The sequence below is a fragment of the Aspergillus eucalypticola genome (assembly GCF_003184535.1).
Source record: "Aspergillus eucalypticola CBS 122712 chromosome Unknown BO83scaffold_5, whole genome shotgun sequence".
NCBI lineage: Eukaryota > Fungi > Ascomycota > Eurotiomycetes > Eurotiales > Aspergillaceae > Aspergillus > Aspergillus eucalypticola.
The window spans coordinates 719,125-735,073 of record NW_020290279.1 but is presented as its reverse complement, the minus strand read 5'-3'; the positions used below and the strand labels follow the sequence as shown (position 1 = coordinate 735,073).

Genomic DNA, 15,949 nt, shown 5'->3' with positions numbered 1-15,949 from the left:
AGTACATATCTCCAATCCATTTTCATGAGCATTTTGTTGGCAATTGTTGCATCTTTCAGTAATTGAGTATCTAGATACTAGTAGTAAACCCGATCTGCTTGCATTTAGTATACATGTATCTTCACTGCGATACACCCAACTGATTCAGTCGCTGGAGCTGTAACTAAACTTCCAAAAGTAAAAATTATTCAGTGTTGAAATTCCCATGTTTTGTGAATTGCAAATTAGCTCTTATGTCTTGGTAGTTCATTGGTGCAATATACTATACTGCCTATATGAAAGTGCTACTATGAAAGGCTTTCGGGATAAGCCTCTACATATTAGTCAAACATAAAATCTCCACTCACAAGTCCTATTTTATACTTCTGTCGATCATTAATCTCGACTAATATTCGTGGCATTGAGAGTAGTATAATATGGCCATCAACATTGACCGTCGTTGGATATCATTCGATTACATAAGCACACCGCAAGCTTCGCGAAGATCCATCGCATTGCAACAGTTTGGTCATTGAACAGCCCACCTTGGACGAAAATCCCTCCCTTTATCCACCCTTCTCGAGCCTTTAATTTCGGTCAATCCAGTCTCATCTCCCTCCCATCATGTCTACAGAAATGGAAGTCGACCCTCCCGTGGCGCAGGAGGAGGAGGAGGTCCCCGCGCAGTCGGGCAACAATACCTCTGATCCGAGAACGCAAGCGTCAGCTGTTGCAGTGCGCAGTATCGAAGGATGGATTATCATCGCGACCAACATTCATGAAGAGGCCTCTGAGGAGGACGTGACGGATCTGTTTGCTGAATATGGAGAGATCAAGAACTTCAATCTGAACCTCGATCGCCGGACGGGTTATGTGAAGGTAGGTATTTTTTGGTTCTTCGTCTGCCTAGGCTTCATTCTTGGACTTTGCTGGATAAATCTGGATTAATTGCACTGTTATCGGACATGAGATGAAATACTAATCGGCTTCTTTCAGGGTTACGCGTTGATTGAATACTCCACCCTCCCCGAAGCCTCAGAAGCCATCAAGGCTTTGAACGGATCCAAATTGCTGGACCAGACAATCCAGGTCGACTTCGCCTTTGTGCGGCCACCCCCATCGAACAACAAAGGAAAGAATGCTGGACAAAGAGGTGGTCGTGGTGGACGGGGACGCAGCAGGAGCCGCGATAGGAGTCGCAGCCCTGGAGCGGAGGAGGCTAGAGACTAAGCGTATTGTTCTGGCAGCATTGAGGAGTTGACTTTTGTTTGCTCTACTTTATGACCTTGGCAGGCACCTTATATCTTGCTTTCTCTTGCCTCGTCGCGTCTAGCGTTTTGATTTTGCCTTTGTTTTCGCCCTCAAGGACTACACGGCTGTTGAACCATTCAGACGACACTATGTCGGTTTGATGCGCGCATGTTGGTCACGGTTGGATGGGCGCCGTGAGCAGCATAGTTACAGCCGGCAATATCTCTTACAACAGTTTTATGCTCCTCTAACGAGGGTACTCATAGGCTTGCAGCCAGAGGAGATATTTGCCGGCGTCGTAAATACTCAGCGATATGGTATGTGCAGTTATTTCTTCCGGCATCCCGGCCCGGTTTCCCTTCCCTTTCACCGTTGCCATCCCTCTTTTCGATACTGTCTCTTGACCTCTGTCATCAGTCCCCGTTGCTGTTTTGTCTCGTGGCTTGCTCGAATGCTCATCGCTGACCTAGCTGAAGCAGAACCTCGCTCGCATGATATATCAAGCCAGGATATCCCAAAATTCCTACTAGTTCCAAGATTAATTCAGATGAAACCCACTGCCCATGATGCTCATGTGGATGGGGCTATACTTGTAGCATTCCTGCTCTATTGATCTCTCCTTCCGTCCAGCACATGGGCAAGTCTTTCGACCTCACATCAATCATCCCAAGACCCTTAGTCCAGATAGAGTTCTGTAGATCCGAATGACTGCTATTGGTCATCAGAGAGGTGCGTGAGATGCACACTATATAAAACTCTGCGAGGGATCGATCAGAAGGTCGATGGGGGCGGGCAGGAATCGGGCATGAGATCCCCGCAGCCCAGGCGCGTGATGGAATACCAAGAACGAGGCCCCGACGATCAAGCGTGGAGAGGACGAGGCTGGAAGGGAGAGGGCAGCAGCTGAGCTGCGGAGAGTCAGCCGGAGGGCTGAAAAGCACGGCGAATGGCTGGCTTAGTTAAGCCCGGGGGTCTTTCCTTCCCCGCAACGGCCGAACGTCAAAACTTATCGCTCAACGCCACTTCCTTCCCTCGTTCATGGCCCGCCCTGGGGACCATTGACTGTTAAAATATGCCTCATTAGATTCTCGCTGCTCGTTGGATGCTGGCGGTTTTCTGAGCTCTCTTTCTCCCCGCGTCTGTCTCGAGTTCTGCGTGCTTAAAGTCATTCCTCACGTATTGTTACCTCGAATCATTACTCGAACACTTGCTTATCGGTACCTCCGCCCTGGGTTACCAGGAACCAGGTCCAGGACCACGAGACCAGTCGTTCACTGCGGGCTTGAGGGACTTACAACTAGAAAGCCTTCAATATGCGTGCGTTACTTGTTATTCATAGGTTGCTCTGCTTGCTTGCAGTCTTCTCTGAGACCAATGCGCTGGCGTTGCGGTCGCAGGACGTCCTTGCGCCATTGTCTCCAAATGCGCAGATTCGGCTGGAGGATTCAACCGATCCCCCGTCAAAGCAGCTTCCCCTTCCTGCTCCAGAGAAGCCCAGTGAACCGATCGGCTCGATAAGCCGCACTTACAACGATTTGCTGGATGCTCTCAATGTGATGCAGGATGACTACTTCCAGCTTTGGCAAGGCACCTGGCCTACTAGTATCGATTGGACTGCTGCCGTGCTTGGGACTCATGTCTCCGCCACCCTCTCCTCACTGACTTCTACGGCGGGGGATGTGCTGTCGAACCTCCTTTCAGAGAATGCCAGTGGGAATCACAAAGAGCTGGAAGATATAACTGAACAGTATTCGTTGGGATTCGAGAATCTCATTAACCATTATTTTGACCAAACCTCAGCATTCTACTTCGGTGAGGATGCCTTTGCTGTAAGAAACCAGGCCTTCGATGACATGCTATGGGTTGTTTTGGGCTGGCTGGAGAACATAAAGTTCCAAGTGTTGCACAGCGACCTGCATTACGATGACCCCTTCTCACCCAACGAGACAACAAAACGCCTCTGGCATGGAACCCAGTTTCAGTCTCCGGCGGCTCATCGGGCACGTGTGTTCTACGGTCTTGCGTCCGGGGGTTGGGACGTTTCCTTGTGTAATGGCGGGATGATCTGGAGCCCTTACCTGACGCCCTACAAGAATGCCATCACCAATGAGCTGTACATAGCCGCTAGCATCGGGATGTATCTCTACTTCCCCGGAGACTTTATTGATTCACCCTTTATGGGAACCACATTGGACGATGAGAACTGGTCAGACGGTTACCCTCACGACCCAACTCATCTGCAGGCGGCCATCGAGGGATATTCGTGGCTAAATGCCTCAAATATGACGGGTGCCAATGGCCTCTATGGCGATGGCTTCCATATCAGTGGTTGGAAGAGTGCCGATGATCCTGGCACGCGCAAATGTGATGTTCTCAACACCATGGTATATACATACAACCAGGGAGTGATCCTTAGCGGGCTAAGGGGACTTTGGTTAGCTACCGGTTTGCAGCAGTATCTATCTGACGGGCACCGATTGGTCAATGATGTGCTCTTGGCTACCGGATGGCCTGACAAAGGCAGTCAGCAGTGGGAAGGGCTTGGCCGCGGAGGTGTGTTGGAAGATGCGTGCGACTCTTCCGGGAGCTGCTCCCAAAATGGACAAACCTTCAAAGGTATCTTCTTTCATCATTTGGCCGAGTTCTGCCGAGACATCCGGCCGCAGGAATTGCGTTTTCTGGCCAGTGCCAACCGCACAGGGGACGGGGAAGACGGCTGGCAGTACGTATACGAGTGGCACCAAGCACGATGCCGAACATACCGCCCCTGGATCGAGCACAACGCCAACGCCGCTCTGTTGACCAAGAATGGCGACGGCAAGATCGGCGAGTGGTGGGGAAACACCACCGCCACCGACGTGAGTCCTCTGCCGCAGGGGGCGATCGACTATCAAAACTATGGGGCGCAGGGTGAGGACTCAGAGGCACTGACGGGACTTCTCCGCAGCCGTGGCTCTAAGGGCCCCAGCGAAGACGAGACGCTGGGACTCGATTCCACACGACAGCTGCAGGGCTGGGGAACTGCACCGGAGCGGTCGGGTTTCACAGAGCGCGATTATGCGCCGAACGACTACAACGATCGTGGCCGCGGACGCACTGTTGAGACACAGTCAGGAGGTGTCGCGGTGCTGCGGGCATTGTACCAGTGGAAGACGACCTCGTCTCTTGCATGATCCGGGTCATTCGGCCGACGGCCTAGCACTTGCTGTACAAATGGGTTGGTTGGTTTGATTGTATGTTAGGAGTTTCAGGGATACCTACACTAGGACCGGAACAGGCGTTTTGGAAGCACGATTACCTTCGTCATCTGTAGGGCGCGGCAGCCATCACTCACCTACGTACATACACAGAACATGCATGATGTCTTGATCAGCAGAACAAATTTGCCACATAAGCCGATGCCAGCAGTATGGCCGTGGAAGAAACCTCCGTAGCCTGCGTTAGTTGGACCCGGGGAAATGAAAAACCGGGGAAAAGCCACGACATCGACATCATCATCAACATCATCGCACATGGCAGGATCACCAGATTGACCCCATCCATCCATCCGCCAGCTCGGCTAGACAAGCGCGCAGCCAGCATTTACTTAAAAAGTGATCCAGCATTTACTTAAAAAGTAATAATAATAAAAAAGGGCAGAATATACCCTACAACCCAACCCAATGGATGATGAGATGGGATGTCTTACTACCTGCCGATTAGAGTAAACCCTCCGGATTATATTTTTCCTTGACAGTTAGTACTTAGTACTTACTCCGTAGACAGGTATGACTCTGCAAAGTACAGTAAGTAGTTAGTTATTACGTTGGTTGGTAGTTAATTCAATCCCTCCGTGCCGTCCCGCGTGCTTGCTGCTTTTTCGGGCCCCCGATCCGATCTTCCCCGGGGATGAGACCGGCCATGTCATTCATTGAATTATGGATTTTTATTGCTAACTTACATGGTAAGCGGAGCGGAGGGAAATGGAATGTGTTGTGCCGTCCTGTGCCGTGCCGTGTTGTTGTGTTGTTGTTGTCGTTGTTGTTATGTGTTGTCTGTTTAGTTGGTGAGTGGGTGTGAGATTTGGGGGTGGTTTTTTTTTTTCTTTGGCTTGACCGACTATATGATATAATGGCTTGCGGGCCGTGGTTTAGTTACTTAGTTACTGCTTACTTCATAGGTAATTAGTTTAATTAAGTTAGTTGTTTCTTTTCGATTCTTTTCTCTTTTGGGAGAGGTTGGTGAATGGAAGTGTACGGAGTACTCCGTGAGTAAGTTAAGTAGATGGGGGTTATTCTTTTTGGGGGCGTATGTTATATTTTATTTTATTTTATTGGATTTTTCTTTTTTTTTTCTTTTCTGTTTTTGTGTTATTGGGAATTTGGGGGGGAGTCTTGGATGGAAATACTTTGGCACTAAGATGTATAGCTAGTAGTTGCTGCATTGCAGTGTATACTGACTGGATGAAACTTGTTGAACTACTAACTATTTGATGAAGGAAGATGTAAGGTGATTAGTTAGTTGGGTAAGTAGTGAGGCGGGATGATGATATCACCGGACATGTTCAATCGATTAATCTTTCTTTCTTCTTTTTCTTTTCCTTTTGTTTTGTGGGTAGGTAGGTAGGTAAGTAGGTAGGTAGTAGTTGTGACTATTTGACGGAGTATCTTGAGTTGCAGCAAGTAACGTGATATGATGAAATGAGCTGGGTCATGTGTCTCTCTTAGCTAGTCTCAACTATTTAGTTACTTAGATGGTTGTCGTGTAACTGGATAAAATGATGTAAGCCGGGATGAAGTTCCTACATAGTGTAGCAGTTAGTTACCTACGTGACTACTCAAGTAATAGGTCAGGTGCTAACAGTATCAGATGTTGTTGCTTGAAACCCATAGCAGGCTAATTACTTAGCCCTCTCCGTTCATCAACATATGATAACTACTAGTAGGGGAAAGTATCTACGATGTACTCAGCTGTAGTCAGTAGGTAAGTCTACTCTCCACGCACTTGATCTAAATGCCCTGCAAAGTCTAAGGAAACTGTATAGATGCCTGTCTGGTTTTCCAAAGGGTAGAAGAAACCACGCACTGCAGCTCCCAATACTATCAAACAAATAGATCATCAGCCCTTCAACATATTAGTAATCTATATCTATATATTAACCTAGTTGGATAGTTATTAGTGATGGTTATTTAAACTCATAAGCGAAGTATGCGAACCCATACTATAGTAAGCTGTATTAAAGGGCCCGTGGATACTCAGGCCCCATAATAGGTTTTGGAATGAAATGGGCATCTACTCTCGAGAGATGAAGGAGGGGGGCCCATGGGTGGAAGGGAAAAAGAAAAAGGGAAAGCCACTACGCAGACGCATTGACCTTGTGCCCCCCTTTATCCCTCCCCTGGTTGATGGTGGTGGACACCCAAGGTTCTAGGAGGAATCATTTAATTTATTCTGGAAGCACTAGGTGGAACTACATATAACAGTACATTAAGTCTATAACCACGGGGGTAGGGTGCCTGTGCCTTGCCGACCATACGATAAGGAGGGGAAGAACATTCCATGGGAGAATGACCCCGGTCAGTAGTAGGAGGACGTTATGGACCTGCCGGGTGGGTTTAAGGGGGCGTTTCCTGGCTGACCGTTTCTGCACTGATGGCTGCGTTGGCTATTGATTGGGTTGGGAGGAGGAGGGTAGGCGGCAGCAACTCAAGTCTATGTTATCAGGTCTCTCTCTCTCTCGCGCGACACACACACCACACAGACATTTTTCTCTTTGTGCAAGACGATCGGTGGCTTGAACGAGGTGTACTGTGGATGATGGTGGATGGACGGAATGTGGTAGATTAGAGTAATTTTGCTGGACAGGTCGTCCTCCGTGCTCTGTCTGTGGAGAGTGGATACTCGAGGGATAATCAGACAGGTCTCCTCTCCTAGTGTTAATTTCGTGTGAGAGCATTGAACAACATCTGAGCAGGTATGGAGACGGAGGGTTAAGTGTCAGGGTCGCGATGATCCTTCATCATCGTGCCTCGACATCAAATCATCGGGTAAAGGCATCAAGCCAGGTAGAACCGAATTCGGGTTGGCATCATGACTGTTGGTGCTTGCTGGGAGTCTTAGCACTCAGCAGTGTCCTTATTAGCGGAGAACCCCCTCAGCCACTAGCCGATCCCAGATCGGCAGTTCTTTATTGTCACTCGTCAGGGTGGCATTGACCTTCACTGGGCTCATTGGGGCTCGTCCTGAAAGTGGACACTGGACGGAAGAGAGAGGAGGGGGGTAAGAGCCAACTGTCTGACTTGCGAGGACAGCTTGGACAAGGTGGTTCCCGTTGGGATGCCGTGGGGTTGCAGTATGTGGTATTTACATAGTCATGAATGAGAGAGAGAAGGGAACAAATGGATAGACAGGTAGGGAAGATAGACGATAGTAGCGGGTAGTAGGCAGGAACTAAGAATAATAATGCTGGCCGTCAACCATGGAATGGGCGAGTGGAGCAAGAAGGCAGTCACGCGGCCGCCCAGTCGTGGTACCCTTACGTCCTCGTAATCATTGGTATTCTCCTTCTGTATGTATGGTAATATTTCGGGGAATCCTCGCTTTTCTCGGTTTCACCCGTCGCTTCGACCAGAGAGGATGCTTCATTGCAAGTTGGGTGCCTGCTTGTCCACTATGAGGTCACGGGCTTCTCCCCCCTCCCTAGGCTACTACACTACTGAATTCACAGTAACTAACTCTGACTGACTGAGACTTAGCCTTACTTGCTTAGGTGGCCCCCCTCTACTACCACTGTCGGACTGACGTACCTACCTACCTGAATCGGCTGCCGATTCCATGTTAAGCCTCCTCATCTGCCTCCATCTTCATACGGCGGAAGTCTACTCCCAATCCTCATCGGGCAGTGGACAACTGTCATAAATCAGGACCCAAAGGGAGAAAAAGGAAAGGAAAGGGTTCGGCCGTGGTCCCATCCGGTCACAAGCTCTTTCGCGCGCGCTCTCTTTGCTGAGTGGGGAGCGCGACTGCATGCACCAATGCGGGGGTCAAGGAACGCTTTCCACTGGCTAGTTTGCACTCTGTTGTTCAACGCTCCCCGGTGAATGCATCCCCTCCATCGAAAACGGAGCTCGCTCACTTGCTGTTCAATTGCAGTTGGGGGTCTCATCCTGCAGGTCTGCTCGACCTCGTGTTGATAACCGGATTCATAAAGGGAAAACGCGTCTAGCGAGGAGTGAGGAATAGCTCCGTGGTATAGCGTACCAAGCTACCAATCTTCGCGATGAGCTTCTCATCCAGTAGGACGCGGAACATCACCTTTGCAATGTTTTCGCCGACCCAGCGCAACTGATGTAGCCGCCGGGGAACGTTCCGGACATCGTCCGTTGGGGCTCATGTATGCAACTGCAGCGCCTTGCTGCAAATTCGCCACGATTGTACTAGCGGTCGAGCTCAGATGCGATCTGTTCGGTGCTGGTGGTTCTTTGATAGAACCTACGAGATAACTAGTCGCTCCGCCTGTGACGTTGACTTGTTTCAGTTGCATCCATCAGATCGATGGGACCTGTGTGTCTTGGTGCTGATAGCGCCCGACTTCTCCGTACTTTGTCAGAGCTTCCGGGGCTGAGCCTTGCATTCAGCCAGTCAGGTACATTGCAGCACGGGGAAGTGAAAGTACCATCCGCCAAAGGGGGTGGACAAGAAGAGACGTGCTCCAAAATTTCAATCAAAGTATCAAACAAGACGAGCAATGGCAACAGACAGGTCCAATGAGAGGAACTTTCATGACGTTCTCACCCGTCATAGTTGAAGTTGCCCCGAGGATGAACCACGGTGAGCGGCGACGGTCAGCGCGCGCAAAGACCTTTAAGCTGCGAAAGAAAATTTTGCGCGCGTCTTCCCCGAAGCCTCACCCATGGTCGGGCAATTTCTTCTATTGAGGTTTAATTCCCACCATCTCGGGTCCCGTATCTGTGTGTTATTTTATTACCATTATCATTATTATTCTTAGTTTCATCGCACGACCATCGGAAAGCTTCCTTCGTCCATTCCTAGCCGGGCTGGAGAATTTTAACTCACACTTGCCCACCAATCCTCAAAGCACCGACGAATGGCAATGCGCGGAAGCCTTCCTATCCCTGTCGCGCGGTAGGTGAATGAATGCATACATGGCTCCAGCCATTTAGTAGTGTTATGTTAAGAAGGCGCCGTACGGGGTACCCCATACAGCCCAGGGGCAAAAATGAAAAAGGGAAAATCTGAATCAACTTTCGTCACATTATCAACCCTGTGATTCGATGTTCCGATGGACACATGTTCCCGAAGCGCGATGGATGGGGAGAGATGGATCGGCAGCCTGCACATCCTTTCCTGGTTCTGCTTTGGCTGCTCACTCCCACTCGCTCCCACTCGCTCCCAGCCATGATCCGTCAGAAGGTGTGTCGAACCCGCGGGAATGGATCGTCCTGCCCCAAGCCGTTGACATCCTTTGTGGTGGAGCTTAAAATCCGACCAGAGAAGGAAAAGTACGCCAGCCCACTTCCACTACCAGATTTGGGGGGTTGGGACTAAAAAGGACGATACATGATCATCCAGCACAAAGTACAACTCCTCCATATACAGATGCATCGTTTTTCCTATTGCTGCAGGCAGACGATAGATGTGCTTTTTTGTGATCTCTTCTACGGCAGGCAAAAAACACTAGTGGTGGCAATTACAAGACTTTTGGTTGTAACTGAGGGGGGAGATACCTCCGGTTGTAGTACCGTCTAGGTGCATTATCAGTGGCACTAGTCAGGGTAGCGGGAGGCACGATGAGAGAAAGGTCGAGCGAAGCATTCCGATATTGATCCTGACCCCGTCTTGCGGCGATGGAGGCAAAGCCACGAATCCGATGGCTCGATCGACGTTGCATGACCTCCCCTGAAGACTTGATGAGAACGTTTTGACTAGGTCCGACTGACTGACTATTATCGCCCCATTTGACGTACTGATACACTCTTATGCCCTTTTTGTGGCTTAATGATCCGCCGCCGCCTCGGCAATTGCTAGGAGGAGCTAAGGAGGAATGGAGAAAATGAAAGATTCGCTTCGCTATGGAGACATGCAAAATTCGGTGACTTTTGTGCCAGGGGAGGGGGGTGGGAAAGTGGAAAAGACGAGCCGTCCTGTTAATGTTGGCGAGTGTTGATTGATCCGTGGCAACAATAAGAACAACAACAAAAAGAAGAACCAGAAGAAGGGAAGGGGTAGGAGGGAAGGGGAACCAAAAATCACTTTGTAAGAGGGCCATCCAACCTCAGCAGCATCATGCCTCTACATCATCGGCCATTGGATCATCGTCATACTACTAGCGGTGGATGATGAGGATCATCGCCATTCCTCCGAGAGCGACACCTCGTTGGCGGTGATGAGTGGCCCCCCCCTTCAGGGGATTTGGGTTCCCGCTAAGGAGGGCAGCGGCGAACCAAGGGGCGTGAAATGCTGGGTCCGACAGTCACTAACCGAACCACTGCTGAGAAAGGAACAAGACGAACCCCTAAAAGGGCAGCGGCGCCCACCAACCACGGGACGCCAGTCCGAACGGAGGCCCTTCACCGAAACAATCATCTGGCGGCTTTTATTTGATGGCCAGAGAGAGAAGAGTAGTAGTAAGAGTGAGAGTCGAGAGTGAAGAGTCAAATATCTTTTTGTACTTTTTTAGTCGCTTGTTTACGTAGTTGTGAGGTGATATGATGTAGTAGTATCTGTTTGGTAGATGGGGTTTGTTGTCTTAATGGGATTGGGCTTTTCTTTCACTCTACATAGTTATTCATGTGTCTCATGTCTCTTCTTTTCTAAGCCTACATCTTCATTTTTCCTGCCTGTCGTGTCTCTGGTTTTTTCGCCTCTCTTTATTTACATTTCTTGCCTCCCCCCGTACCCAGGAATACGGTGATTATCATTCCAGTGGCGGCCACGAGTCTTCCCACTTTTAGTGTGATGCCGCTAATCCCCAACTGGGTAAGACCGAGCCCACCGAGGTACCACTCCGTACTCTGTTTGTACCTCCCATACCAAATCCGGGTGAATTTCCTGCCCAAAAGTACAGCAGGCATGTACCCTCTGGGTAATTATGGGAATCGGTATGTTACCGGCTTCCCCCTGCTACCTGCCTAATTCACTCGAGGCAGGGCTGTGATTAGCCCCGCGACCAGCTCTAATTGTCGCATAAATTGTGGTGGATTAGTGTCCATTTCCCAGCATGACAATACTGCGTGTGTTGGTATCTGACTGTTATAGTTACCCACTGCGACTCATGACTGCTACTACTACTACTAACTAACTAACCCATTGGTCTTGCTGGAGGAAGTACTCCGTAGTTAGTGTTCACTACTATAGATACGTGGTCCATCGTCAGTCACGGCACTCTTCAGTAGGTATCTAGTTAGTCGAAGCGGTAAGAATAGAAGCAGCAAAGTCAGTCAGGCAAGTCAGTTATTAGCTATCTACTAGTAGTAAGTGTACAAGTATTGGTAGTGGTGGTATAGAGTATGTAAAAGCGGTACGGATATCAACCGCAGCAGAAGAGTGGTTCCTTTTTGCGACTTTTCGCGATAAATTCTCCCCATTATTACCTACTCGGGAGTATTCCTATTACATACCAGATCTGCTTGCTGTTGCTGCTGCTGCTGCTGCTGCTTAACTTGCTTTGCTGCTACTTTGCTGCTGCTGGTCTTTTTTGCTTGCGAAACTGACCACGATAATTTATTATTTTATTTATTATTATTTCTTTCAAGGATTATTATTGCGACGAACTATTCCTACTTACAGCGACTTCCTCGACGTTCTCAATCTCCCTCTTCGCGTTCATACCTCTCTCTTTTTACTCATCTTGCTGGTTGTTCAATTTTTTTTAAGCTACTGGTTTTGCTCCTCTTTTCTCCTCTCCTCTTTTCTCCTGTCTGTCCGTCGGATCTCTCGTTGTCCTCCCTTTCCTCATCAAACCTCTCCTCTCCTCTCTCCACTTCCCTCCCTCCCCGACTCTCGCTGGGATTTTCTTAACCCAAAGAATTCAACACCCCCCTTTTTTTTTCTTTCCTCTTTAAATTTATCTTACGTGACTTGAGAGGAAGTGTGATTGTGACACACACACACACCCACCCACCCCCAAGACCTTGTCCCTCATCAATCAATCACTCAGCAGCGTTATTATTCCCTTCCCACTCGCAGCAACTACTGCACTAAAACACCACCGAACCCAACCCAAATCAGCACCAAAAACCCACCTCCCTCTTCCCCCCGTGTCCAAGTTTTTAGTCCGCCCGTTTTCGGACTGCCCAACGAACTTTCCTCAAACCCGGGTTCGACACCTTGGATTAATCCCTAATCCTTAATTCCTATAGACTGCCTTGCCCCAAAAAAGGAACAAAGGCGAATATAGCTGGAAATCACTTCAGGTACATCCTTGAATTGCTTTGTCCTGAAAGTGGTGGTTATCTTTTCCCTCCACCTCTCTCTCTCTCTCTCCCTCTCTCCCTCCCTCTCATCTCTCGTCGCCCCCCCGAATTCCAGTTCGCTTAACCCGGACCACGTCTTGTCGCTCTGGTCCCTCCCTCACCCCCTCAAAGTCGCTCTCTCCCCTTTGACCGACTTCATTTCTCCAACTCTACCTCCCCTCTCGTCTTAAAATCTGATCTGATCTCTTTCTCGAGATCTCTTCCTCCCTGGCAGCCGGAACCTGTTTGCTTCTTCCCAGCTGTTTTCGTTGTCCCTTTTTTACTTTTTCCGGCCCGAGAATCCTCGACGAAACAGCCGCCCTGGGAAACAACCCACCTCTCGCTCTTACACCAGCTACCTCCAGCGACAACGCAGATCTTCCCATCTGAAGTCATCGCTAGAGGTAGTCACAGCCCAGCTGTGAAGAAGATATTCAATTGCTGTGTCTGAAATCGTTTCTTTGCGGGAGTAGTTCTATTCCGTTACCCCTCGACCGTGGAAAGCCTGCCTCAGCGACCGCCCCGAGACTTTTTCTCATTCGCTTCCAAGCCACCGTCAACCACAGAAACTCTTAAACTCACCCACCAGCGCCACCACCAGAGTCTGAAAAAACCATGGCGTCAACATCAGATGTGCACGGTTCTTCTCCTGTGCCAACCCTGCCCCAGCCCAACGACAACGGTCGTTCGCACATGTCTTCTCTCTCATCCTCATCCTCCATCTCCGACGCCGAAACCGAACGTAGAGGACGCTCAGAGAGACCTCGTATGGCCAGTCGGAAACCGAGTGCCTCGATACTAGTTCCACGGGATCATCCTGAAATCGAAATCGAAGAAGAGGAATTCCCCCCTGACGACGCGCGCGCCATGAGCCCTCGACGCAACTCGGCTGATTTGGAGCGACTGGGCAAGGAAGCCAGGCAGACGCTACAAGAGTGAGTAGTCGAATGACAATTTCCCGAAACCTCCGGCCAAGTGACGCTAGAGACCAGAAAGGGGTGAAGAAGCGATGCTAATGTGTTACGTGTTCTCGGCAGACAAGCCAAGGCCCTCCAGTCCTCCCTTCAGGCGCTCGCCGAACGTATCGAAGCCGTCAAATCCGACCATGATAAGCTCGAAAGCGAGAATCGATTCCTTCAAGACTACATTGGTGGATTAACCCGCAACATGACCAAGAGCGAAATGACAAGGAGTAGCACCAAGGTCAAAAAGTCGCAGAAATAGCTCCGACGCCGCATCATCATCCCGGCTATTCGATACAGATAAGCGGTCGGGAATTCGCTGCCCTGAAGAAAGCGAACGATAAGATCAAATTTACGAAACCTCCAACCTTCTATGCGATGACCTTCACGTCTCTCATTCACCTCATGATTCCTCGAACTTGGGTGATTGCCACACTTCTTCGCTACATACTGCAGGTGTCTCACATATGTCGGAATGGGACGCTCTTGGCTGCCGCGCATACTTGAGCAGCAATACGACACGATACATGCGCGCGAAGATCCGCTTGGACTTACTGCTTCGTGTCTGGGATTCCGAAATGACATCTGCGGCTTCATCAGGTGGAACCTTGTGCAACGCTGAAGCCCCGAGGTGTGAATTTTCGCAAATAGATCCCTTCCTTCGATTCGTTTCTTCACTCTACTGGACGGACCTGATCGTGCAACGGGGACATGGCTGTTGATCACGATGAACAGCCCCATACCTTCACCTCCAACTTGCTACCCGTAATCTGCTGACGACGCTGGATTTGCTTCACCTATGGCCACCCACGTCAATGCGCTCCGCGTGTGGTTGGGGGTTCGCAGAAGCTGCTGCGGTCGTGACATCATCCACACATACCGGGAGTTACCAGGGAATTTGATCGACGCCCTACCGTCTTGGCAGTGATCCGGTGCACGACTCAGACATACTCTTTTTGTGCTCTGGTCTTACCTTTCTTCTGTTCATATTCTGTTTTTTACCTTTTTTTTTTTTTTTTTCTTCTCCTTTTTCTTTTGATCCCTCTATTCTTACTTTCCTATCTGTCATATCATACCGGAGGCTTTGTGTATTGGCATAGCACGCGCGGCGTTGGGACACTTGACTGGGAACCGTTATTTAGACTTGTTGTGTTCATTTCATCACTTTCTGACATTTGGAACCGCACTGGGCGCATTTGTTTGCAAAGGTCTGCAAAAAGGCGGGAAAGCATTTTCACGGAGCAGCCAATCTTCATGTGGTTTACATCATCCTCATCCTCTCCCCATCCTGTTTCATCGCCGCCTCTCCTCCTTATTCCTTTTCCCCCCGATCTCCCCATCCCCCACCGCCTCCTTGCCCATCGACATGTATATTGGAATCGTCCCGGACTGACGATTCAGATTCGACTTGGTTTGATTTACGTTTGGCTCTGAAGACATTTGCTTACATACCCAGAAGCGAGCGGTTGATACATTAAATGAGAAACAAATTGACAAAAGTGAGTCCTACAGAATAGATCGTAAATGTAAAAGTCAATGAGTACGTGTATTGCGACAACCAGTATTTCGTACTTTGTACAACGTATGCATACCTACGAAGTACCAAGTCATCACACCGCATTTTCCATCCTCGACAGGACCCAGTCTAGTAGTTGACAGCTCGACACGTCAATGGGGGAACAACAACCCACACGGGAGTCCTTTCATCAAACCAGAACACTCAGAATCTGACCAAGATTTACCCCGTTTCATACCTGTCAACTAGCAATTCTTCACCCATCACCGCCCATCATCGTCAACATATACCGAATTCGGTCGAAGATCGTACGTTTGTAGCCGCCCCGCCCCGTCTTTCTTCAATCGGCTTTGAGGATTCTTATTCTTATCCACTTACTTACTGATTTCCTTGGTGGGAATAGTCGGAGAAAGTACGGAGTACTTCGGAGTATATATGGGAATAGAACTATATCGGTGGTGTGGGGGGGAAGTGGATTGTGCACTACTATTATCGTAGTACTTTGTATTTTGATTTCCTGTTGAGGATGTGTTAGGTGATGTGATGTTTTGAGTTAGTATGATAGTATGATCTGATATTAAGCTTGGGGTTGGGAGTATAGTCTTTTTTTTTTGCTCGTTAGGTGAGATTTGAGATTTGATTGGTGGTTTGGTGGTTTAAGGTACACACACATCTTCTACGCTGGAATAACAACACCAAGTAAGTACTGATCTTGATATTCTATCTACAGCATGAGCTTAACTTCATAGTTATAGTCTGTATCTTACCATTTTGAACTGTTGTCTAGT

General features: G+C 49.1%; 5 protein-coding genes across 5 annotated transcripts; 4 read left to right on the top strand and 1 right to left on the bottom strand.

Annotated features, from left to right (window-relative positions):
* Positions 1-489: 489 nt before the first annotated feature.
* On the top strand, positions 490-1,553 carry BO83DRAFT_375935 (RBM8 family RNA-binding protein). The gene is made up of 2 exons (XM_025530586.1): positions 490-858; positions 976-1,553. Exons 1-2 carry the CDS (start codon positions 604-606, stop codon positions 1,207-1,209), a joined length of 489 nt encoding a protein of 162 aa, XP_025391135.1. The 5' UTR covers positions 490-603; the 3' UTR covers positions 1,210-1,553.
* Positions 1,554-2,210: 657 nt separating this feature from the next.
* BO83DRAFT_375934 (putative glycosyl hydrolase) lies at positions 2,211-4,619 on the top strand. Its single transcript, XM_025530585.1, has one exon. The coding sequence runs from the start codon at positions 2,544-2,546 to the stop codon at positions 4,401-4,403; it is 1,860 nt and encodes a 619-aa protein (XP_025391134.1). The 5' UTR covers positions 2,211-2,543; the 3' UTR covers positions 4,404-4,619.
* Positions 4,620-5,378: 759 nt separating this feature from the next.
* On the top strand, positions 5,379-5,742 carry BO83DRAFT_200761 (uncharacterized protein). Its single transcript, XM_025526635.1, has one exon. The coding sequence runs from the start codon at positions 5,520-5,522 to the stop codon at positions 5,700-5,702; it is 183 nt and encodes a 60-aa protein (XP_025391133.1). The 5' UTR covers positions 5,379-5,519; the 3' UTR covers positions 5,703-5,742.
* A 4,090-nt stretch (positions 5,743-9,832) lies between these two features.
* BO83DRAFT_375932 (uncharacterized protein) lies at positions 9,833-10,842 on the bottom strand. Its single transcript, XM_025530584.1, has one exon. It carries the CDS (start codon positions 10,496-10,498, stop codon positions 9,920-9,922), a length of 579 nt encoding a protein of 192 aa, XP_025391132.1. The 5' UTR covers positions 10,499-10,842; the 3' UTR covers positions 9,833-9,919.
* A 2,456-nt stretch (positions 10,843-13,298) lies between these two features.
* On the top strand, positions 13,299-13,907 carry BO83DRAFT_386085 (short coiled-coil protein; the record flags this gene model as incomplete). Its single annotated transcript, XM_025532650.1, has 2 exons — positions 13,299-13,618; positions 13,721-13,907. The coding sequence occupies 2 exons, from the start codon at positions 13,299-13,301 to the stop codon at positions 13,905-13,907; spliced, it is 507 nt and encodes a 168-aa protein (XP_025391131.1).
* Between the last annotated feature and the right edge of the window lie 2,042 nt (positions 13,908-15,949).